Below are 24295 nucleotides of genomic sequence, written 5' to 3'. Positions count from 1 at the left end.
TCATGATGAGGTGCTCAGCTTCATACAGTTGTCAATGACAAACACCTCCTTTCAAGTTAAATTATTCCATTTTGTCACTTGGATGAGTGTCTTCCCCCTCTCATACCGAAATGGGACAAGAGCCTTCAGAAACACTTGTTTCTCAAGACATATGGGTCATGTTTGGAGGTGTCAACATCAACAGAATATCAACACAGAAACAGGATTTAACTCGTTCAGTGAAAAAGTATGCAATGACCCAAAATTCATATGAATTATAAATCGAACACCTCAGATTCTGATTTCTTTTCAATCATGCAGTCCTCTTGTGCCAAAGAAAATGTTTACCAGCAAGCTTACATTTTCCTCTTTCACCAGCACTTTAGCAAAAGCTACTTCAGTTTCCTGAGCGATTCTGACACAAAAAATACAAGTTGTCGATCGGCCACTTCCTACATTATATTGTGTATAGATTGCGAGCGCATGTTCGCACAAGAAACATGCATTAGTAAATAGAAATGGCATCCAACTGAATCAATAGGACTCAATTTCGCTTGATAAACAATATCATAATCGTCATATCCAATTATCGAGAAATTTCAACCTCGGGCACATGCGGCTTGGTAACAAATCTTTTGGCGTGCCTTGAACACAAGAGACATTTAATACCGCGACCTGCAACACTTATCGCTGCAATATGCAACAAAAAGACGCCTCTTTAAACCCATCATCACTGAGTTTGATATTGATTGCAAGTCACGGTAATGACCGATTCTGTGACAAGATACTTTTGTCTCATGACAATTGTTGCAGGTTGCTGCATTAGATTAAAAATCTCTCATTTGCAGTTAGTTAGATAGTTTCAGATAGACTGGTACAAGGGCAGTTGCGTCTATTTGAAAGCTCTCGTGCAGCCAAGGATTATCTCTCCCTTGTCTTAGTCACGCATGGAGTATATAATAAATGCAATCATGCTTTCTGAGAGCACTTGAGTTGAGGTCTGTGACCATGTTTACCAAACGAAATTGAATCTTATTGATCTAATGCCAACTCAACTGTTGCATGCATCTTGTCGGAACATGCACTCACAATCTACAAGTACGTACATGTATTAACCCCTTACGTTCAAGTACACTTGTGTTTAAGATTGACCCACTTGTATATACAATGTAGATATTCACATGCACATTGTGCAGAAGTCTTACCACTTGTGGGTAGGAAGTATCAATACAAGGAATACCACTTACCTATAAAGAAAAAGACAAAATATATGGTTAGGGAATTTTGTTACTGAATCTTGCGTGCGACAAGGGTTGTTACTTTTGGCCAGGACTGTAGTCACATATCAAAGGTTCCGGACTCTTACCATACTCATCCAAGGAAGTCAGCCTGCCTTCAAATCTTATCCAAATTTGTGGGAAATTATTTGAAAATATCACAAACATGAATCAAACTTAAATACTCCATTCGAATCATTGGCACAATGAATGACAACCAGGAAAAAAAACTGTATAATCCAAAAAGCCAGCTCTGAACAGCTACTCTGATGAGAGAACTGAAGATTTCAAGTATCAATCAAAACCACACCACACTCAGCGTTTTCCAACATTACATGCAGGTTACACCGCCGCAATTATTAGTAATATACCTGAATGCAGCGTGTTATACCTCCGTGGAGATAAGATACCACCGCATCGGCGGGCTCCTCATGAAAAATGACAGCCGTGTTTTTTCTGGGCTACCAGATACTACACACAGTAAGAGCCGGTACTATACCTAGCCTACATGAAGTAAGATAAGTGATATCATAGTTGGATTAGCTTTTCAGTCTTAAGGCGTTTTTACACGGTGCGGGTTCAAGCCGGATCGAGACTAGTTCAGGTACCAGCCGGTTTATTTTCCCTCGTGTAAAAGCGAACCTACCGTCCTGAACCCTCCTGGTCCGAGGCGGGTTCCGATCGCCGGTCTCGGGTCGGTGCAGGCCGGTGTAGGCCGGTGGAGGAGGGTTTATTTATGCGTGTAAAAGCGAACCGGCTCCGAGCCGGTTTGCACACGGTACTCGCGTGACGTCATTCGCGGGAATAGCTGCCGTGTTCCTGGCATGAAACTTTCCGCGGAAAGAAACTGCTGTGAAATCTTCAATTTATCGAGAGCAAGAGCTTTCTTTCCATACAAATGCTGTGTACAAAGCAAAAACTCTGCATCTCACCGGCGCCATCGTAAACCATTTTGTATTATCTGTTGTTGTGATATTTTCATAGCTCCACCGCCAGCAGGATTGATCAGCGCCACCAATTGACGATGTTAGGGACGAACCGGCCTGGAGCCGGATCGAGGCCAGATCGTCGAACCGTCCCCGTGTAAAAGCGAAATGAACCGTCCTGAACCGAACACGCCTCGTGACGGTTCAGGAGGGTTGTCTTGAACCAGCACCGTGTAAAAAGGCCTATAGAGACAGTTAGACAGGTGAATGTACAGGCTAATTATAGCTAACCACTCTGGCCAGCTGCGGCTGGAAGACCTACCCTCCTTCTGCAGATAAACAATCATGTATTTGGTACAATGGGAGGGGCACCCCTAACTTGGAGACAAAAAGGTACTCGGCCATCCCAAAACATCACTGCCACGTACCTCTCTTCGATTATGCAATTCTCACCTCTATACATAGATTAGGCATAGCATTTTCCTATTGGGCGCCTGTTTCCAGTCCCCTGACAACATATCGATATTATTTGACTTATCCTCCAGCCAGGTATGATATCAAACATTACTATCAGACCCACACTACTTAATTAATGGATGATCAACGCCTTGAAGCACACATAAAGGCAGCAATCTTGACATGCCTAACATTCCTGTCAAACACAGAATTTCCAACAATGTATTCTCTGTTGGAAGCTAAAGATACACTGCTGGTGCTTACATCATAAGACTAACTAATTGACTAATGCTGAACTCCCTGGTTTGTATCAAGATATCTACAACCAATGAGGGCTACTGGGAAACCTCATGTCTCAACTGGGATGCTTAAGCTGACCCTTATGCCATTTGATCAACATTGTTCAATGCCTTGTCTACTACTTGAGGGCTCAGTGGCTGATATTTATAAAAGACTAGTAAATGCTTTTACTTTAAACTTCATGTACATTTACACTAGCCATCTCTGTAGAAAACTGTAGTAAAAGCATTTACTAGTCTTTATAAATATTAGCCAATAAGGAGACCTAAGCTTCATACTAAGCTGACCCTCTTGTCATTTGATCAAAACTGAATTGGCGAAATCGCCCAATTTTCTGATGTACGAACAAAGATGCACCAGTTTGTTGACTACCGCTTATGAAATATTTAGCAACAATTATTCGAGGGATGTTTCTTGCCAGATATGTTTTCTCTGCGGCCCGGCCACCTGGATGACATGTTTAAGGTTAGATTTATTGCTGTAGCTGGACAGGTGTTAAAAAACATGCGCTGACCCTGATGGTTGCAAGGAAAACTCCAAGTCTATTCCACCTGATTCGATGCAATGCACAGTGTGTCACACAAAATGCCCAGAGATTCCAGTCAAGTTAGCTGAAACCACGACACAGCTTCATCACAGCAAACATTGAAGCAAATCAACTGTAGATTGATTAAGAAATGTATGACAAAATGCACAATCATGTTGGTCAAACCTTTGCTGAATTTTTCTCAAGCAAACATTGCCGACTTCAGGTTGCCATCTATCTTTTGATGCTAAATTTGCTTCATCAATGTAAAAAGGTGTTGCTACTGGGTAACTTAACATGTTTACATGTGGCACGGAGAGAGCATGCAGGTTGTGCGGTGTCAGATGGCGGGAAGGTAAATCGCTGATGACACTGAAAGAGTGATTGGTCACACATTGCAGAGGGATGTAAAAACTCCGAATGAGAAAAATCCCAAAAATTTTTAGGTAGGTAAAAATCTGAAAATTTTTTAATTTTTCGCAACTTTTCTTTCTAAATACTCTGATTTTGAGATTTTTTCAACAAAATTTAAAAAAAAAATTTTTCAACAAAATTTAAAAAAAAAAATTTTCAACAAAATAAAAAAAAAAAAAAATCAAACAAAAATTTTTGAAAAAATGGAAGGAATTTTTGTCAAATTAGTTCAAAAATAAGTTTTTTTAAGAAATAAATTTTTGTTCAAATTGGTAAAAAATTCTAAAATTTGGGATTCTTACCTTTGGATTTTTCCAACTGCTCAAGGATTTCAAGTTCAAGCTAAAATGGTAGTGCCTATGGTCAACCCTTACCCCAGGATCGTATGTCTGGATGAACTGACGTGGCTTTCAAGGAACTAAAATTCCTGTCTCTTCACAGTCCTTCGAATGAGACTCAAAACCGAGGTTCCTTGTACCTGGTGTCTATGCCAGGGCAAGCTAAGACCCCACCAAGTGAGAAACATGAGTAGCTTGCGTGGACTCCATCTCTCTCGCCAAAGTCGGACCACTAGGCCAATAAACCCAATTGGCGCCTAACCGTAGTGGCACGCAGGATACGCTCATCCCGCCTTGGAGGAGGATTACTCCTAGGAGAATGACCCCTCCAAGTGCAGAGCGAACGCTGAAGAAGAAGAAGAAGAACCCTTACCCCTTCTTCCAACCCATGGTCAACTTATATACAGATTATTTGTTATTTTACCCTCAGTCGGTGCCAGAGGATGTTGGTGTCTGCTGGAATCGAACACCTTTGATACATCCAGGTATCAACTATCGGGGTTAATTGCGATCTTTTTCAGACATTCCATGTGATCTGCCTCATAATTCATTCATATCAAGGAGGAATATTAAGCTTATCAACTCAGTGGAGATACTCAGCTCGGTCTATTTTATGATTTCTATGATCAAGAATTTCGCAAGGTTGGGGTTTGGCGCCATGAAATGCACATGATTGGAATGCAGTGGTTGAATTTTTTTATATTGAGCCCCACACACCACAATAACCAATTTTTTTGAACTGGAGATGTAAGCAAGCACAAAATCACTGCAAATGCAAATGTTAGCCGTGATTATACATCCTGTCACTCAAAAACACTACAATCTTGTCAGTTGGTATCATGATGGTCCCAAAATGCAGATAAGATGATTGGCATTTTTGTCAGCTATGACGTCCAAATGACACCAAGGAATGTTGAGATTGCTGATAACACCCAGGTGACAGAATGTGACCCGTGACACCAATCGCAGCCTGGCCGCAGCCTCTGCCCTGATTCTGATTCCTCCGAGCCTCTACACTCCCAAGGCAGTGGTGATGTCCAACCCTCAGGCGAAAGAAGGACCCATCCATCAGTATCAGGAGAGATACCATCATAGCCCACTGCAGAGTGACACGTTTATCTCCTATGACACTTTAATGACACCCAGGAATGCCATGATTCAGAATGCACCCTTATCTCAAATCGGATCAATTCCTGCCTCAAAAAGAACTTCTCGTCTGAGGGCATCAAATTTTATGACACATATCGCAATTATTTGCATTCCTAGTGCAGAATCTTGGCATGATATATGCAATGATGATGGTCTTTCTGACCCAATTGGAGTAACAGTCAGCCGGCTAAAGCTTTTCCCTGGCATATACGTCAGTATGGGGTCCGGCTTGAAATCTACTTTAAGACATTCTCAGCGTGCAGTGACTCTGCCCTGCAAAGAAGCCCTCGTATGTTGCAGAACCATTGTCAGTACTTGTCAAAAGTAACAGCACAGAGAAAATCACGACTTTTTGTGACCAATTTAGTAGGCCAACAACTCGACTAACTACAGTCAACATCACGTCCACCAGGACGTGGCAGAACTATAGATTTTAAGGTGTCATACTAAGCAAATTAGCAGGGGACCGAAAATCGGCCAATAATTTGTGGCAAGTTTTTAAGAATGATCTGTCAATAAATAAGTGCGATCATGTATGAATATTTGTGCTCAGTGACCTGAATGAATGTCTGTATGAAAAAGCTTGTCTTCAGTAAACCGCCATTCACACAAGTCTTGGCTCCAGGCCGAGGCCAAGTTCTTTTCCTTTGTGTTGTTTGTCTGTCAATGTAGGCCCCTTTGAAGTAGGTTTTCTCATGTTATCGTACATGGAATCAATATACAGATCGCTAGCTGCAAATTGAATGTATGAAGGACTTGTGTTTATTTTCCGGCAAGGAAAAATCAAAGCCAAAAGGAAGACCTTCAAGATTCCGGTTTCGAAGACAAGCACAACATTTTTTGGAGAAAAATATTTTCTGATATAAAAATTCAAAGGAGAGAACCCCAATTCATATTCAGAAGCCTGCATGATTTTTTTCTGAAAATTTCACATTTGTTTGTTTTTCAGAAAATGTCGAAGAGAATCAGAGGTAGTGTCTTGCCCGAGGATCGATGTAGCAATAGATTATTGAGACAGTGAACCATTATTCCCAACCGCCAGGGTCTAAAGTATGCCTACACTCGTGAAATAACAGACCTTTAGCCAATCAAAGGCAAAGTTCAAATATTTATCACTAGATCACAGGAAAGATTGCATTTTGATTTATTAGCAAATGCAGTTATCAATATTATTACTGAGTACAACAGGCATTTATCATGCAAGTCTGAACTAAAAGTCACAACAAACAAATGAGGACTCAAGTAAAACAACCTTAACTTTTCTAAAACTTGTCCACAGGAAAGCACAAAAACAATGAAGTCATCTTGGAACCATTTTCAAGCACACTTCAAACTGGCTAAACCAATAGCTCACAAATTGATGTTTTCATAGGAATCACGGAAAAGGAAGGGAAACAGCAAAGGTAGAGCAAATACCAAGTCTGTGAGGACATTGGCAAAACATTAAGTTATATTCCATTCAGTTTTGTCAAGAATCAACCGGTCTTAGATGAGTGAAACTGGAGTATTCTCATTCCCATAATTTCAGCAATCGGTATGAAACTTGTTGAATCAGACAACTCAAATCAGGCACTTTTACCCTCATTTGACACTTCAAGTAATGAAGAAAGTATGAGTGCTTCTCATTGCGGCAATGCTGAGTAATCCTTGCCAATTCCTTTACCAGTTGCTACTTTGATGGAGAAAGTTTGATTTGAATATCAACCGCTCAAGGGTGTGAGTAATCGTTCTTGTTTTAACAGGGTTTGATGTCATTTGCATTTACAGTAACCATGTCTCAGTGATTTACTCAAGTGAAGCCAGATAGTGCAAACTGGTAATGATGGACAACCAGGGGCGGCTACAGGGTCAGAAAAAGCAACTGCCACTGAATTTCTCATCAGAAGTCCTGGTGTTTTCCAAAATTTCATGGTCACTTGCAAGGATTTTTCATCAATAGGGGGGGGGGGATGTCTGGTGCACCTCCCCCCTAGCACACCTCCCCTTGGATCTGGGCCTGACAACCCAGCTGGAGCTGTAATCAGTGATTTGTAACAGCATAATTGGCCTCAAATGGTGGTGGAGTTCTGCCCCCCTCTGAGAGCCTACCACCTGCCCCTCCTCCCCCTCCTTCCGATGACCAAAAGGTTAAATATGGGCCTGAACCTCATCCTAATGACCTCCTTCGAAAAAATAGACATGACAACCTACCGTATCATGCATATTCCTCATGTCTTGGATATTCCTTGGAGCATTCCCCCCAGCATATCGGGTGGTAGCCCCAATCCGTCTGTGCCTGTGCCTGTACATATCCATAGCCTTATTGAGCCTGTCCATCTCACCACTGGCCCACCCTTCCACTCCTGCCATTTCGACCCTACTACAGCCTATTTAAACCCTTATTCATATTAGAACAAGGGCCATTGAGACCCTGTCCAAATTTACTCCTCCGAAATGTCTAAACATAGACGAACAAATGGGGACACTTCACTCAGAGATCTCTTGAATAGAACTGAATGAAAGACAGCACCATTGAGAGATTTTGGCAGTCTCCATAAGCAAAGCAACATCTTCGTGATATTATCTATGTACTTTGCTTTGTACTCCTGCTTGGGAGATTGTTTGGGCAATATCTGTGAATCAAAAAGATATTCTAGGGACTCTCCAGGACATAGTTCAAACATTGCCACGTTATTTATGCACCTTAATGTTTACTCCTGCACCTCGGAATGAGTGCAATATCATTGAATCAAAATATGTCTCACGGTTCAAAAAGCCAAGATGCAATATTGGAAAAATATGTCGATGACTTAGGTGAATTCTTCTGCCGGAGAAAATGCCTATTCGTTTTCATCTGTTACCAATCATATTATACTTTCCTGTCAACATTTGTAGAGGCCAAGTTTACCCTTTTGAATTTGACTACGGATTGCCGACCGTAAGATTTTCACGAACATCTTATCAGCATCAAGCGTGAAGATTACAACTGTCACATGCATTGACGAGAATTCACCACTTTTTGCAAAATATTGTGCAAGATAAGAAAACATACTAATCGATCAATCATAGATTTGCCCAGTTTACTAAGTTCAAACTTGTTTTTTGCCTAAAGACATGGATCTGTGGTTAAATCTGTGGTTAAATTTTGTTTATGTTATGGTTTAGAAGATCTGGGGTGAAGAGGTGCATTATTTGGTAGGACAAGTAGAGGTTAAGAAAACAAACATGTAAAACCAATTGATGAGAAAGAGGTAACTCATTTATTAGTGCATAGCCTTGAGGTTTGAAGGCTTATCCACTTGCTCTCACAACTGGCACTTTTGAATTGACAAAGCAGAGGAGAGGTGATTATGAGGTATTGAACTCATGATCAGGGGTGTGAAAGCAGTGATAGCAGGACTCTGCAGTGAAAAAAACTTGTCACAACCACCTTTTTTGAAACACCCTGTGTGAACACATCCAAATAGGCCATCAGATATTTATGAAGGATGAAATAACAGGGTATTAATAATGATTAGGATACTAGGAAAATAATACCATGATCCCTATTAGTTAGTGTGCTGTCGGCATTATATATATAGAGCATAATTCATAATCAGGATGTAAGAACATAAACCCAGTGTTTAAACGTGAGCAATTCTTTCAATATTAATGATTGGGGACTAATTCTGTGAATTTTCACCCCATTGTTTGGGTAGCGATACTTTTTAACAACAAAAGCATTTCACACCTCCTCATATTACCTGTCTACAGTACGTATCAAAATAAATGCCAGAGCCATGTTTAGTTCCGTGATCAACAACATTATCATCAGTCAAACGGTTTCTCTGAGATAGCACATATATTGCCTGTGCACACAGGCAAAATTTTGCGGGTCAAATTTATAAAATTTTCATATAAATTTCATATTAAGAAAATTATATAAATTTTATATTTAAAAAATTATATGAATTTTATATTAAAAAAAAATTGTATGAATTTTATGTTTAAAAAAATTATATAAATTTTATATTTAAAAAAAATTCAATTTAATATTTAATACATTTTATGAATGTTTAATGTTAAATTTTATATTAAAAAAATTATATAAATTCTATATAATATAATTTTATATAAATTTTATATCAAATTAATAAAACATAAATTTTACATAAATTTTTTTATATAAAATTTATATCAAATTAGACTTATATAGATTTTACATTAGAAAATTTTCCTGTGTAGCTCAGTAAAATATACCTTGTATCAATTGCTAATTGGACAAATCTATGTCATCAGTTTTTTTATAAATTCTGCCAAAAGTGAGAAATTTATCAAAGGCTTTCTAACAATGTTCTAAAGAAGAACAGTGCATGGGTCCGTAATAAACTGTAGTGGTGGCCAATGGATCTGAATACAGAGCAGTGAAATACAAACTAGCAATTTTGGCGTGATTTATGTTGCGATAAACTATATTGTTTCAGGGTCCTGGGAACTTGTAACATAATTATGTTATTATCCCATTCAAAAATTAACCCTACAATTTACAAGGATTATGGATAGGCCTACTTTTGAAAGTTGTAGAAATTTTTCTTAATGGTTGGCAACAACTTGTCTTAAAAGGATAAAAGAAACTTAGGGAGCACCATGCCCGTTCCTAAAATTCAATGACCCCCCATCTTTGGAAAACTAGAAGACATCATGTAAAGAGCCTCCTGTAACCTGAGTGGAGGGGCACGGAGACATACTGCACTATTATACCAAGTATTTTCAACGCCACCAGTCGAACCTACACTCAAAACATTTTGAGGGTAATAAATGTATATGATAAATTTGTTATCAAATGTACATTACCTCCATCATCTCTGCCGATATGTCATATTACTCCTGATATGAGTATTCCATACTTTGTTCAGCTATCCCAATATACGAACCACCCAGAGCGATATCCAACATAATAATGACGTCCTTAAACTCCTACAGGCATGTCAAAGAGAAAATGACAAATAATTGTTTATAACCTTCAGGAACACTGCACCATTACGCACCATTTAATCTAAGGAAATAAGTGTTAACCCCCTGTGGGCTGCCCTACACATATTAATGGTTGCAAATCCTCTGTGATGACAACATTCTGTTGTAATATTTAGAGGGGCTAAAAACAACAAAAGTACTAAAAAAATTAATTCAGTATTCATCAAAGGACTTCGAATGGCAGATTATACACCAGAATGGCTGCCCAACCAGCATTAGCAACGATGTTGGAGTTTAACGCAACTATTGTACATGAATGTACTGAAGGAGAAAATGCTTAGATGGGCTAATGCTGGTGTTGGTCTTAAGCTGATTGAGGAAGTGGACTCAGGTTTATGCTAGCACCACTTGTCCGGGCTGTCGCAACCATCACAACCAACACAGAAGACAAAAGACACTGAGACAAGTGTCTCTTTAAAACTTATTCCAGGTCACGTACTTGACCCATGTCACCAGCTCTGAACCATGTCGGAAGGACTTGACAAATTGTAGTATGATCAATGTAATCAGATTGGACCGATGTCCAATTTGGAAGACCACAACCATTCGAAAAGACCTGACAAGTTTATTATCAAACTGTAGAAGAAAGTGCAAGTTGAATTATCGTTTTCTTTGGGGTTTTATGCAGGACAGAAGAGCGCTTTGATGTGGTTTTCATTCCCTTGAGAATGTCACTGGCTGTCTTTGTGAAAGAAAGTTACATGTACAAAATGAACTAAGATGAAACAAATATCAAATTTAGAGATGACCGAAACTTGAGATAAAGTAAACAATCTCATGAACTTGTGACAAAAACTTTTGAAATTGAACTCTAGAGGGTCTGTAAGAAGAACTCAATTCATTTCTAGTACAGTACTGATCTGAAGTAACATTCTTTGAATGTGCAATACATGCAAGAGTTGTCACCATGTAAATAAACGAGACGCCGGAGAACTCGGCCTTTCTGAAACATCTTGACAGAATGCTTTGTCCTCTATATTATGATGCACTCAGTAGGTAATGACTCCATTCCCTGATACCAGGCATTTAATCACGGCATAATTTCTCAAAATATGACGTCTAATTGATCACTGTGGGATGAGGCTGTCCTCAGATATACTGCAGAACCATTGTGTGGGAACCAAACCGCTAATTGACCACCTGGTAGCTATCTGAAATTATTCATAATTAGGTTAAATGTGTGTGTTGTTGAAATTTCAAATGCCAGATGTTGGGTTAAGTTTTTTCTAGTTTCGAAGACCACCGAGACTCAGCAGGGCATACCTCCTGAATGAAGACTAACACCATCCGTGGGCAGCCGTTGAAAAGGACACCATCGGGCAAAATGAAGCACGGTTGCCCAAGGACCACATGGCAAAGAACGATGACGATGAAAAAGGTACTCTCTTTATTCAGCCAATGTTCCCTTTAAGAGGGGTTTGTGTTGGTTTGATTCTGCTCCGTTTATTTTTTCACCAATTTCAACAAATGCTCATCCATCAAAACCAAGGCTACCTTATTCTAATCTGATCAAAATCTGGGTTGACACTTGGCTGATAATGTCCTAAAACCATTGTCAAAGATTTGTTAATTTTTCAATTCGGGACACAACTATAAAGGACTCATCCTCAAGGTGTCATTACATGACTTCTCATTCCAGCTGACAAATTATGTTGCACGGTCGACTTCACATTTTGACGATTAAATTTGGTAAATCGAGCAAGTTAAACATGAAATTTTTCAAAGAGGTGATCGTTCAATTGGTCTCAAGTGATAGAGATTTTCAATTCTTTTAGTCTTAGTCTTCCTACGTGCGTTTATGAAGCCGATTAGTGGTGTCACCAGAAGCCCTAACCAGACTTGTTTCTAAGGCCTCGCAGAAATATTCTGCCTGTGGTGCCATCTCTCAGTGATAGGTCTAATCAAAATGTTTCGGCACGAAATTGTTTAAAGGGAACTGAAACCGCCAAGCCAGTTCGTATGACCTCGTTTTCATTTCCCGCGTAATGGGTGATCAGAACGAGGCATGAATGAAACATGGCGCCTAGCTGTCAATCATTGAGTGACGTCACTACTATGGAATTTACTACGAAAACTCATGAATGAAAGATCGCATGACTCACGTGATTCTCACATGATTCTCAATAATAACAAATTGAACTGCGCATGCTCGGGCACTGGGGGCGGAGCTACAAATCTGAACTCGAATAGGAAGTTGGAAGTTTGACTTTCTCGGGCGGTGAAAGTCGAAAAGTTGAATAAATCGCTCGGCGGTTCCAGTTCCCTTTAACTTGTTGGTTTTATTATTGAAAAATGTCCCCATTTCTGGAAAAAATGGAAACAAAATCTGACCAGGATGTTTTTGCAGACACTTAGGTTAGGGCAACCCAAATTGAGTTGTTCAAAGTATCCCAAATCCTGACAGCGACAACAATTTTCAATCCTTCCTGACATCCCCCTGCCTGGATATATAATTTTAGTGGGTGATGTGCGCCTTCTAATAGTGACGTGGGTTATACACAATGCACAGCACTGTGTTCCCCTTTAAACATCTTTCAGGACCATTTTTTCGTGACTGCACCGTGACAGATGACACTGGAGAATGAATCATCGTGGAGACAACAGCTGGGTATTATCAGCCCAAGTTCGACATGACATCTCTCAATAAACTCCTGCTCAAACACGCATCTGTGTGCTGCGATACTTTGATCGGACAGCGAGATTATTTGCCACGCCACGGGACAAAATGTGATGAAAAGATGTGAAGAGAGCAGGAAATATGGTCCACACCCAACACTGTTTAAAACCTTTGTTGCATGTCATGGTATTAGTTGTTGGTCAGTCATTGTTATCTCCGGTCAGGATTTTAGAAAAGTAGAAAAAAGGGAAACACACCATCCAGAAAAAGGAGTTGTACTATTCTGCTAAAGGAGTTCATTGTACTTTGCACGTAAAGGCGTTGTACATCACTTTACTTGGGAAAGTAACTGAAAGGCCATCTCTTGTGTATACTTCTTGGTGGAGTACCACGACCACCAAGGTTGTTGCATCTTATCAAGATCCCAGCTACTACTAAATGGAGTGTAAGATAAGGAGGTTCAGCAGGGGTGGAATCAAAGGGGACAGAACGCCTTCTCCCGATAGTAGTACTAATGTACCAATGTATAGTTCTTGTATTGACAGTAAATCTTGATCATGAAATAGACAACAATCTACAATCTGTTTGTGTACCTTACCCCTGCACCCCACCTTAACAGCCCCCTTTATACAGGAACTTTGTAATTGTGAGTGAGTCGAGCAGTAATTTCTGTTAGCGCTGATATCCTACGGCATCTCAACAAAAGTGTCCAGTAAACTGTTGAACCCGCAAGCAGCTGTGTACCTTTCAATACTTTGATCTTTCAAACGGATTGTCCAACACCCCATGGGGCGAAATGTACATTGACAACCTGACTTCAGAATGAACATGATTTGCCCACGCCCAACATTGTCCAACTTTTGTCGCACGTGCAGTTGTCAATTGAAAATATTGAGGATAACAATGGAGCAGTTTTATACTTTACGCAAGATAAACAGTTTCACCACAGACATTCATGACATTAAGTGTCAGATGACTTGGCAAATAAGTATCATGACCAAAACAAAAGGCTGTGGTGCATCAGCTGGTCCATAGGTGGGGCTTTACTGTTAGGCAATGTGTCAAAAAGAGGCGCAAATCCAAGGGGGTGCACCAGAGGCACAACCTCCTCCCCTCCATGGCAGGCACGGCAGAACTTCTCATTTCGTCACACCACCTAGTAAGAAGATCAGGTATCAACTGCTTCTCATATTGCCCCTTTAATATTGTATGCAAATATCCACCACTTAGCACCAGATGCTCCAGAGGGAAAAAAAAACATACCTGCATCCGACCAAATGTGAAAGCTCGTCTCATGTTTTTTCGACTCCAGATGCGCCGCACCGATATCAATACATTTTATCCGTTTTTATCCTTTAGACAGCCAGCCTTGAACGTAATCCCCATTGAGACGATAAATGAATTCATTTCTCAGCATAAAATACTCGAGAATCGATGATCACGATATATAGTTTTGAGATACTCATAGAAAGCGCCCTCTCCTCAAAAGCAGTCTTTGTGCTCACTTCAAGGACGTTTAGTAGAGTTATTCAAGAACTGGCATTCACAAAGAACAACCTCAGTCAGGAAGCACAGAAGTGTCAGTGTTGGCACAATCTTGCATCAAGGACATCTCACCAATGAACCAGAGTCGATATTTTATGTCTCAAGTCACAACTAGGATGTCTATGCCATATTATCTCATAGAATGATATGGTTTCAGATAGTGTATGGTTTCGGATAGCAGAGAAGTCTTTCATGTACGTCTCAAAGATCACCCTCTACAAATTCAGCGTCACTTTCTGAATGATCTCACGTCCCATAACCTCGGATGTGGATTCTCAGGAGGTTGCTACAGAGCATGGTTTCCGTTTCTAGATGAGAGCAAGTACGGATGACACTAAATGATAGAGGATAGTGTTCCTTTTTAGTATTCCAGACAATAGAATTGATCCGTTCGTTACGAAATCGATATTCCTGAGTTGAAGTTTCAATCCTTTTTATATTCCGTTGCGTGGATTTATAAATCAGCAGCAGAAATGTTTTTAACAAAGACTTCACATGTAGACATTGTGGGGAAAACAACTAGAAATATTCCTTGCAAGTGTGTTATGCTAGTTTGTCGATAAGTCGTGTGTCAATGTTTGTGACAGTTTTTTCAAACCACAGGTCAATCTACAATACTAAACGAAGCTTCCAACACTTACAAAAGAGTAAAATGTATTTTTTTTTATTTCAGTTTCAAAGTCATCAACTGGCACTGATATCTTGGAAGATGTCAAAAAGTCACAACCTTAATCGGCACAAATGAGGGATGATACATGAGCGTCCCGATGACTAGTCATCTCCAAGCAATGAATAACCACTTCAAATTGTTGCAAGTCAGAACGAACTGTTGTCAAACTCTAGCAAGGATGACAAAATGCCATTGAAACTACATGTAGTTTGACCTATGCAAAAGTTGTCGCTAGCATGAAGCTGCACGGTGCCCCCTCACGGAGACTGCTAAATTTGAGGAGTTCGTTTAACGAGGTTGCTGAAACGTACATGATTAAAATAACGACGAACATGGTGGAGCTTTGTGCCTCCGTGGTGACGAATGGTTGCGGTCGATGAGACATCCCGGGATTAAGCAATTGCGATTGGTAGCGATGATGTCAGTTGCCCCTTTCTCCTCTGCAGATAAAATATTCAACTTTTCATTGCAGATTCATAAATGGATGGATTTTTCAACGTTTTTGCTTCAACTATCCCTGAGTCAACACAAATTCCTTTTGCACAACGAGGTAGAGATTTCCCTCTCACATCACAACCTTGAGATTTTGTGATCGACTTCAAATTTTACATCGAATGGTTCCGGTAAGAATCAAGTGATTTAGGTCAAAAGTTTGCTTTCTTCCCAACTCCAAAAGATTGGATCCAGCGGAGTATTCTACTATATCACAGCCTCCAGCTGCAGCAGTGATAGAATATAGATTTACAGCCGAAAGAAGTCCGGGGAGTTGGTCCCTTGGAATTAAAAAGTCTCACCAAGTTCCAGCCAAATATCCATGAAGAAAATCGACAGCTACACGTCAAAGAAGAGTGTTGTACCATCCAAATTCTGACTTCAACCTAAAGAATTTCGCATTAAAAAGATTCTGACAATGAACATTTTCACCTGCTTATGAACCATGCTTCAGTAACTTTTCAAAATGCTTTGCTGGCGTTCAAATGCTCTCGTTAGAATGTGTAGCCTCTTTTCTTTGTTGTGGGTCAATAGCAATGATCCTTTCGTATCCGCCAGAGGCTGTTGTGACAATATTATTGTCACAACTGGCGGATTTTCACCTGTCATTGAAGGGTTCGTCACACTGCAGTGAGCACCACACTTATCACTACCCCAGCTTTTGTCAACTTAAATTCTTATAATTGAGTTTACAAAAGACTCTGATGCTGAAATGAAATCAAACTGAATATCAAACTGAATATCTTGGAGATGGTCAATCATGCCTGAAGCAATTGGAATCTCTCACGCTGCCGTTTTGAAAATTGCACCCAGGAAGAGTTGCACGAACGGAACACACCCAACAGATCAGAAAGGTGGTGAAATGCCAGGGTTACCCTTAAATGAAACGGCCAGGGACCATTGTGCTCACTGTCTAGATATGTATGATATGTGATGTATCCTTGTTAGGAGAACCTACCATAAAAATTTTATCGAAAATGAGTCCCTTATCACACTTTTGGTGGCCAAGTTAAGAATCAGACGGGATAGAAATTTTGTCTCTGAGGTCATCTGACCTAGGGGTACATATGTACACGACTTCAAGTTAGTAACACCAGCGGTGATGAAACATGCCACTAACGACGGATGACGACGACGGACGCCACGGTATCGTATAAGCTCCCCTGAACGATGAGCTAAAAACAAATTTTAACCAGATATTAAACAGTATGTCCCTTCAGTAGAGCAATGTTGGTTGGCAAAATGAAGAGACAAAAGTTGTTTATGACATGCTTACATCTACAAAGTGAGAAATAATGAGAGATGAGGTTAACTGAGGTTGGTGAGATAAACCTTGAAGAAGGATTCAACACCAAATACTCCAAATCCTTCCTAACTAAATTTAATCAAATGTTTTCGAGATAAATCTTCCATTGCAGAATAAAGCGTGAAAAAGTACACCATTATATAGAGATGAAATGCTGCAATGAAAGTACCATTGAATCCTTTGTCATCAACATACTATCTAATGCATCATTAAGATATTCCAAGGTTGACACGAAAGTCTTCAAAATCCCAAGACGATGTTCTCAGAATCCGTAAAAGCAGACGAGAAACTTTATCAAAGGAAGGAAGCGTTATTTTCACACGTTGATATCAACACACAAAGACGGCAAACAATATTGCGAAATGGCTGTGCATTCATCTCGCTGCATGCGTTATCCTCCGCGCATGCTCCGGCTAGACGCATGTATTGTGTACACACTTGCCATATTTGGAAAATCTATAATTTATTTCCAAGGCAACATAAAGGGGATGCCGCATGCGCTTGGCTACACATGCATATAGTCTGACTCATGTTAACTTTGGCTCAATATGTGAGCATGGTTTTGTGTCCAATGTACACAGTTTCTAGGCAAAGTTAAAATGGATACAACTACTATCCAGTTTAACTTCGGCTAGATTTGTGTGTATGGTGTAGTGTATAATGTACATAGTTCCTTGCCAGAGTTATGTTGAATTGAACTGTTATCCGATTCAGCCTCACTATGACTCAATTTGTGTACATGCTGTGGTGCATTGTGTACACTGATTCTGGTCAACATATCGAATCGGTAGTTCATTGTTGACAATGTGGCGGTGAAAGGGCGGAGTAAGCCACCGTGTGCTGACTCTACCGTATGGCACGTGCCTTTGTTACAACGCAGATTCTGACGACTTGGTGATAACCATGGAGACCAGCCCAGCGGATGCGACAAAAGACCCTACAAGCGTAAGGGCGTCGGCAAGGCCACCCTTTTGTTCTGTGGCAACCCGATAACATTCACAGGTAGTGCTGTCGAAGTCCCATTAACATAATTAAGTGTCATTATCAAATTAACGACAGAGTCAGTTTACAATTATGGAGCCTGGTTGAACAGACTACCTTTTTGAGAAAAAGACAAAAATTTACTACTGTACGCCCTTGTCGTTCAAATTAGTGCTATTTCTGCCCGAGTCCATCTGATTTCAGGTTGGCATCAGCCTGCAATGTGTGCGGTCTCCCAATTGACCGAATAGATTAACACTCAGGGTGCAACTTTCCACTTCTGGGAAGCCTAAATTTCTGCCTGAACACTCAGTATGAATTTTTATTCATATAGAGTCGAGACAGTGTTGATCTGACATATGAAGTCCCATCATAGGATGGAGATTTCACCTTTTGGTCAAGATATTCTTTGGAGCCAATTTTCTTCCCTCTCGAAGTATCAAGAGATACTAATTTTGTAAATGTACAATGATCAAAATGTAACTCAGCACAAATAAAGTACAAATTAGGCACCCTGTAATTATAATCCATTCCTTGATTGAAATACATCAAGACACTTGCCCAAGGTCAATATACACGGATGAGTGCACCGAGTCCGCGATATGTCATGCACTGCCAATATTTCAACCTATTACTCAAAACAAATATTATCATAATTAACATCTCTCAATACTACATTGATGCATGCTTCATTTATTTACTTAGAGCATGCAATAGAAACATGCAGATTTATTTTACGGCCGCAGGCCATGACAAAAATGTGATGCGCTCAAATTTAGAAGCATTTATGACAACACTTAGTCAGAGATGCCACCGCACCCCACGGATTCATTGAACTGTGACAGTCGGTGGCTGGAAGTCAAATAGAAATGATGGAAATGATTGATTTCAGGAGGAGAAATTTGTTGCTTTTTAGAGCAGCACGTGATGTTAGTTTTGCTTAATTGTGACACACTCATAGCACTGTTTTTATAATAATTGGCAAATGATATTTCATCAGTGCACCGGAGGGTGAGATTAGTAATTACATTTTTTCTAAAATTCCTGTCACGGCATTATTGTTTTTACTTACTAAAGTTCAAATTGACATAATGCTGACTCATCATATTATTGCAGGAGGAAACCAGACCAACCAAAGTTGGCAGACACATTTACTGACCACCTACAGTTAGTTCTCTACTGACACTAGATAATGCACCTGGATGGAGTCAAGCAAGTACGGTCAAATATCTTGCTTAAGGACACTCAGCATCAGCAACAAAAAGGGCTCAAAACCTTCTGTCAACAAACAACCAAGATTAGCTGAATGCTGAATGTGGCAGTGTGACCTAAGGGGTCATCTACCTCAAGCGAACATATAAAAGTAACAGATGCAATCCTCCCCTCGGATGTGTATGTACTGAATAGAATGTCCTTAACCCAACCGCCTCTGGCCCAACCCAGTCCACCTGGCTTTCAAGCCTTCCTGACAACCACCCGAGGGTCGGGTCCCAGGCTATAAGAGCAGGAAATTACTGGTACACAAGACACTTAGCAATTTCTCTCCCAGCAACATCAGAAACCCATATCCAAGAAAAATCATAATGCGACAAATATCAAGCACTTAACATGTGACAAACGTGTACCCTAAGTGAGTGTATATCACTCTATTGTTCAAGTCGAGATTATTGACACACTGTACGACTCCTGAACATTGTTTGCACACCCCTCGTAGGAATGACTCGTCACAAGCACCTATAATACCAAGATTAAAAACTGATGTGTGCTGCGCCCTTTGTTGATTTTACGATTTTATGAGTTTGAAATGAAAAGACACAAAGACTGTGAGATGGATGGGAACATGGCTATGCAGTGTTGACCTTGAAAAGTAGGTCAAATCAACAACCCATATCATCATGGCCTCCACGAGATACACTTGCCGTAAGAACTTGGTGATGAGAGAATCTGACCATTTGAGCTACAGCACTGTTTGCGTTTCCAAGTATATATGAATGTACATATTTTCTCACTAGGCCAATGATCATCAATGCATGTTATATGATTTTTCGGATTGTTTGTACAATGATGATTACTAATTTTTGCGTGAATCAACATTAGCTGCTGATAAAAGTCTCTATTTCTTGCCTAATGGTGGTCTTTTCACCTCTATGTGAGGAATCATCATACTAGAATTTGTTTCCCAATGATTCTGCAACAACTCTAGCAAAGCGTTTTCTTTTTTCAGTCGGAGCCTTCTGTTTTGAGGCATTTTACTTCATATTGCCTATTCACGTACGGTATAGAAACCAACTGAACTAATTTCATTTCCTCACCTCAAATCCTTTGTTCTGAATTGATTTCACCATATTCAGTGCCTTAATCAACATCGTTAACAGCCATTATTGGTAGGTCATCATCTGTATTTGTATTTATACTTTATTGGAAACAATATGGATCTGAGGGGGTGATTCATAGCTTTGTTGACAATGCGTGCCGCGCCACATGTTAGGGATGGGAAAGGAAGTATGCAGTTGTTTGTTATGCAATTAATGAATTTTTTATGGAAATCAATTGATAGTTATATGGCCGTTAACTTTTACATTTCCTAGAAGGTCAAACGTTCATTTGAAGGTCAAACTTCCATTTGAAGGTCAACCTATCATTTGAAGGTCAACCTATCATTTGACTCCAAGGGCAAACAAGGCTATGTCCAGGTTTGCTTTACCTTGGCTAAATTAACAATATGTTGGCCATTACCCATTCCAGAATTTTCTAACCTTAAAAACAAATTTCGCAATAACAAGAAATTTTATCTTACCTCATTTCTTGCGTCTTGTGGAAGACTGTCATGTGACAACTGAAGTGAAAAAACATTTTTTTAGAATTAAACTTTTAAAAACCAGACACTTGAGCAAGAGTGATATCTGCGATTAACCGAAACCTGCAAGATTCTTAAACCAGCCGAATATGGCATCACCAGATCAGTATGATGCTGCAATCGAAACTGTAGCGATACACACTACTGCCAAATGTATAATTATATCAATTCTTGAGCTTTATAACAATAAGTTCTGGCCTGGCATTACCTGGAGACGTTGAACACAGAAGAAGAAGAATAATGTCACAAATTCGCTAGATACTTACCAGATTTTTCCTATTCTTCCATAGTACTCTCGCAGAATACGACATTGTTAAAATACACAACCAGCAATGACTACAGACAGAGCTACAATCATTCAAGTCTCATCACCCACTAAATACTAAGAACTGGAATCAAATCACCTATGAACTGCTGAATTCACCACAATCATGACATATTCCTCAATGTGCTATCGTAAGAAAGTTTCCAGGAAGTTAGAATCAGGCATTTAAATTCAAGGAGTGGAGGACATCTCTCTCAAGACTTCTCTTATCATTCAAGAGGCACTTGAACCTTCATGTAAACTGTGATGCAATATAAAAACTGTCCCTATGAATATGTCTCATAAAAGTACAATCTCGAGAGTGACTGTTTCCCTTTAAAGTGTCATATATTGTGTCATTGTCTTAGTTTTGGGTGTGCTGAATACATGTAGTGGAATAATCGATGGTTAAAATAACGAATAAGAAATGATGATCACAATACATCAAGTTTTTGAAAACGAAATGTTCATATCCTCAACGCAAATCCCTTTGTTGCTTTTCTATCCAATTATTTGTAACTCAACCATAACTTTCGAAATTGGTCAAAAGACAGGCCTATCCTAGCAACATAAATAAATGATGCGAAAACAGCCAACAGCGGGCTTGGGAAGTTGGAAACTGGGAGCAGCACATTGAAAAGAAACTTTCCCGAAATATTGCCATTTCCATGGCAAAAACACAAGCGTCTGAAGTGATCCCCGATCATCACTCCAATGACAGCACAAAGCCATTCTGGGACTATCGGCCATTTCTAGGAAACATTTCGATGAGTTTATCCAAGGTGACTCAACCTCGTCCACAGCCGATACATAGATTTTGGTCCCAAATGGGTCAATTCAATACAATTTGATCTATGTCTTCAAGCCACCTCCCTATTTTAAGGACATCGTTTCGCGGTTCCAACTGTGTCCTTATTAGAGAGGTTCTATGATACGTCTATCTGCGATTTCTCATCAAACTGATCTTCAGAATCCTGGAAACCAGGTTGAGAATCAATGCCCTGATTTGGTAACCAAGGCAACTGATTCCCTTAGAAACATTAGCTTAAAGACAAAGCCAGTTGGGAATCAGAGAACTGTGTTTTGGCGCTAATCTTGAGACGTTTCACGGAAATCGTAATGAACAACTAATGGTTTTGGCAATGTCGAGCAAATGAATGTCAGTAACAGCACCTCGGTCTTTCTTAGAATTAGCTGTGTTCCTGAATTCTGCTTAGCAACACAAAGAAAAGGCAACCAGCAAAAGTGACTAAGGCCACTTTTTCCCTAATAATCTTTAAAGGAATTCTGGCAAGGAATGATGTTTATGCCCCGAGAGATGATGTGGCTGTAACAAGTGACATGGTTCTACCGCATTCTACGCTGTCTCCCATTGCGTCAGGCAACTCACCTATACAAGATGGAACTTTGAAAGGACAGAAAAAATCTCCCCCCTCCTCCCACATCAGTCCACCCCCACCACCACACACACTTCCTAGATAGGCCTACACTGTGCATAGTAGGACTGACAATCACCCACTGACTTGAGGCACATTTGTGACACCTATGCTCACAGATGCACGTTTGCTGGCAGACACCAAGTGAAACAGATTTGACAAGCATTCGCTGGAGACACCTCACCTTAACTACACCCTCATCATCCCCTACACAATGAATTGACAGGTGCACGTACCATTGTTCATTTACGGTTTCCAGGGACATTGATTTTCGTGGAAACCAGGGACCCAGAGATTCTGAGAAGACGCTGCAGGCAAGGTTGGGGAAATTGACAACAATGATCTTTTTATGTTGATAGTGTTGTCATGATCTCGAAGGACATGATGGTATGTGACAGGATTAGTGATGATTTCTACGAAAGTCAGCAGAAGTGCAAGAGATTCTCTTCGCAGGCGGACGGGTTAGGTTAGGTGGTTGAGGTGAGGACTTCGGTGGGTCAAATTCTAATATGCTTGAAGTCGACAATTGAAGTCACTGCCATATATCACAGCAGCCTTCTTCATCATCGGCACTTCTCATGGCCGTGTCATCTCAACAGACCCCAGCTCCCGCACGTGCCGCCTCCCCACTTTCAGAATCAAACCATCCCTAATAGTTCATAACACAGATACAGTAAACACAACAATGAATATTGATTTTGAGTGTTCTCTGGTTGAACTCGCATTGGGTCCAGTGTAGCGCGTTGGTTTCTGATGTGCTGCCATCTGGGAATATTCTACAGAAATAGCAAAGAGTCTGCACGGTTATAAGAGTCTGCACTTTCTGACAACGTATCTACTCTTCATGAGAGGGAAGACACTTGGTCTGTTCTGACCAGCCACAGGAACAGTTACATCAGCGATCAGCATCCCAGCCTTACATTCCAGATGCAGTGGACTGTCCTCATTCCACCTCAATAAGAAGACTGTTTAGGATGTTGACTGGACTGGCCTGAGCGTCCGCAAAGTCTTGGCAAGAAAGAGCCCGGTCTGACAAAATGAAGTGTCCCTTAAAGGGACAATATAGGCAGCAGCTAGGCAGGCAAGATAAAGTTACACATAGTCGCCAATAGGGGTCTCTCACATCTCATAGTACGTCGAAATGATTGATGCTTGTACGAGGAACATATTTTGTGCTGAATCTGACATGACAAGGGCCCTTACTGTGTATATTAGTCACCTGAAGATGGCCAAATTAGTCCCTCTGCTCCTGCCTATAGTTTCCCTTTAAAGGCAATGCCCTTTGTTTTGGACAGCTGAGGACAGGTGGCATAAATGCTGCTTACCGACCAAAACCTCATGCAAGGGAACACATAGTAACCCTACAATCCATCCTAGACTCCTGGGGCATTCTAACAGTCATCTTAAACATAGTCTTCCTATGGGGAAGGACAAGGCCGATCCACAGCAAATATCCAATGCAAATTCAAATTTTATTAAAAACCAAACATATTACAGAGTAATATGTAGGTGGCAAGATAAAGAACTGCGTATTAGGTACAAACAGAGGAAGTGAAACAAATTGTCACCTAGCTGTGATCACCAACAGTGACATTGACTGTCAGTACCTTGTCTTACTTACTTTGACCAGAGGTCATCTGTTCAGAGTCAAACAAAGACAGAAGCAGGAAAATGAAATCACAACAAGTACAACAATACTCACCTCTCCCTCTCTTGAACTCCTCTCCATT

General features: G+C 40.2%; 1 protein-coding gene across 2 annotated transcripts in view; it reads right to left on the bottom strand.

The window, feature by feature from the left end:
• The window catches only part of LOC135500027 (uncharacterized), a 53262-nt gene extending 38964 nt beyond the window's left edge, over positions 1–14298 (bottom strand). Inside the window, exon 1 of one of the 2 annotated variants that reach the window (XM_064791178.1) lies at positions 14238–14298. In XM_064791178.1, coding sequence (XP_064647248.1) covers positions 14238–14270 — 33 coding nt within the window. In that variant the 5' untranslated portion in view covers positions 14271–14298. Of the gene's footprint in view, positions 1–7555; positions 7759–14237 lie in introns of those variants that run through there. The other variant, XM_064791175.1, reaches the window with a different exon arrangement.
• Positions 14299–24295: the final 9997 nt, after the last annotated feature.

Source organism: Lineus longissimus, chromosome 15 (genome assembly GCF_910592395.1).
Source record: "Lineus longissimus chromosome 15, tnLinLong1.2, whole genome shotgun sequence".
Taxonomy (NCBI): Eukaryota; Metazoa; Nemertea; class Pilidiophora; order Heteronemertea; family Lineidae; genus Lineus; species Lineus longissimus.
Note: the sequence above shows the minus strand (reverse complement) of the source record. Positions and strands in the feature narration are given on the sequence as shown.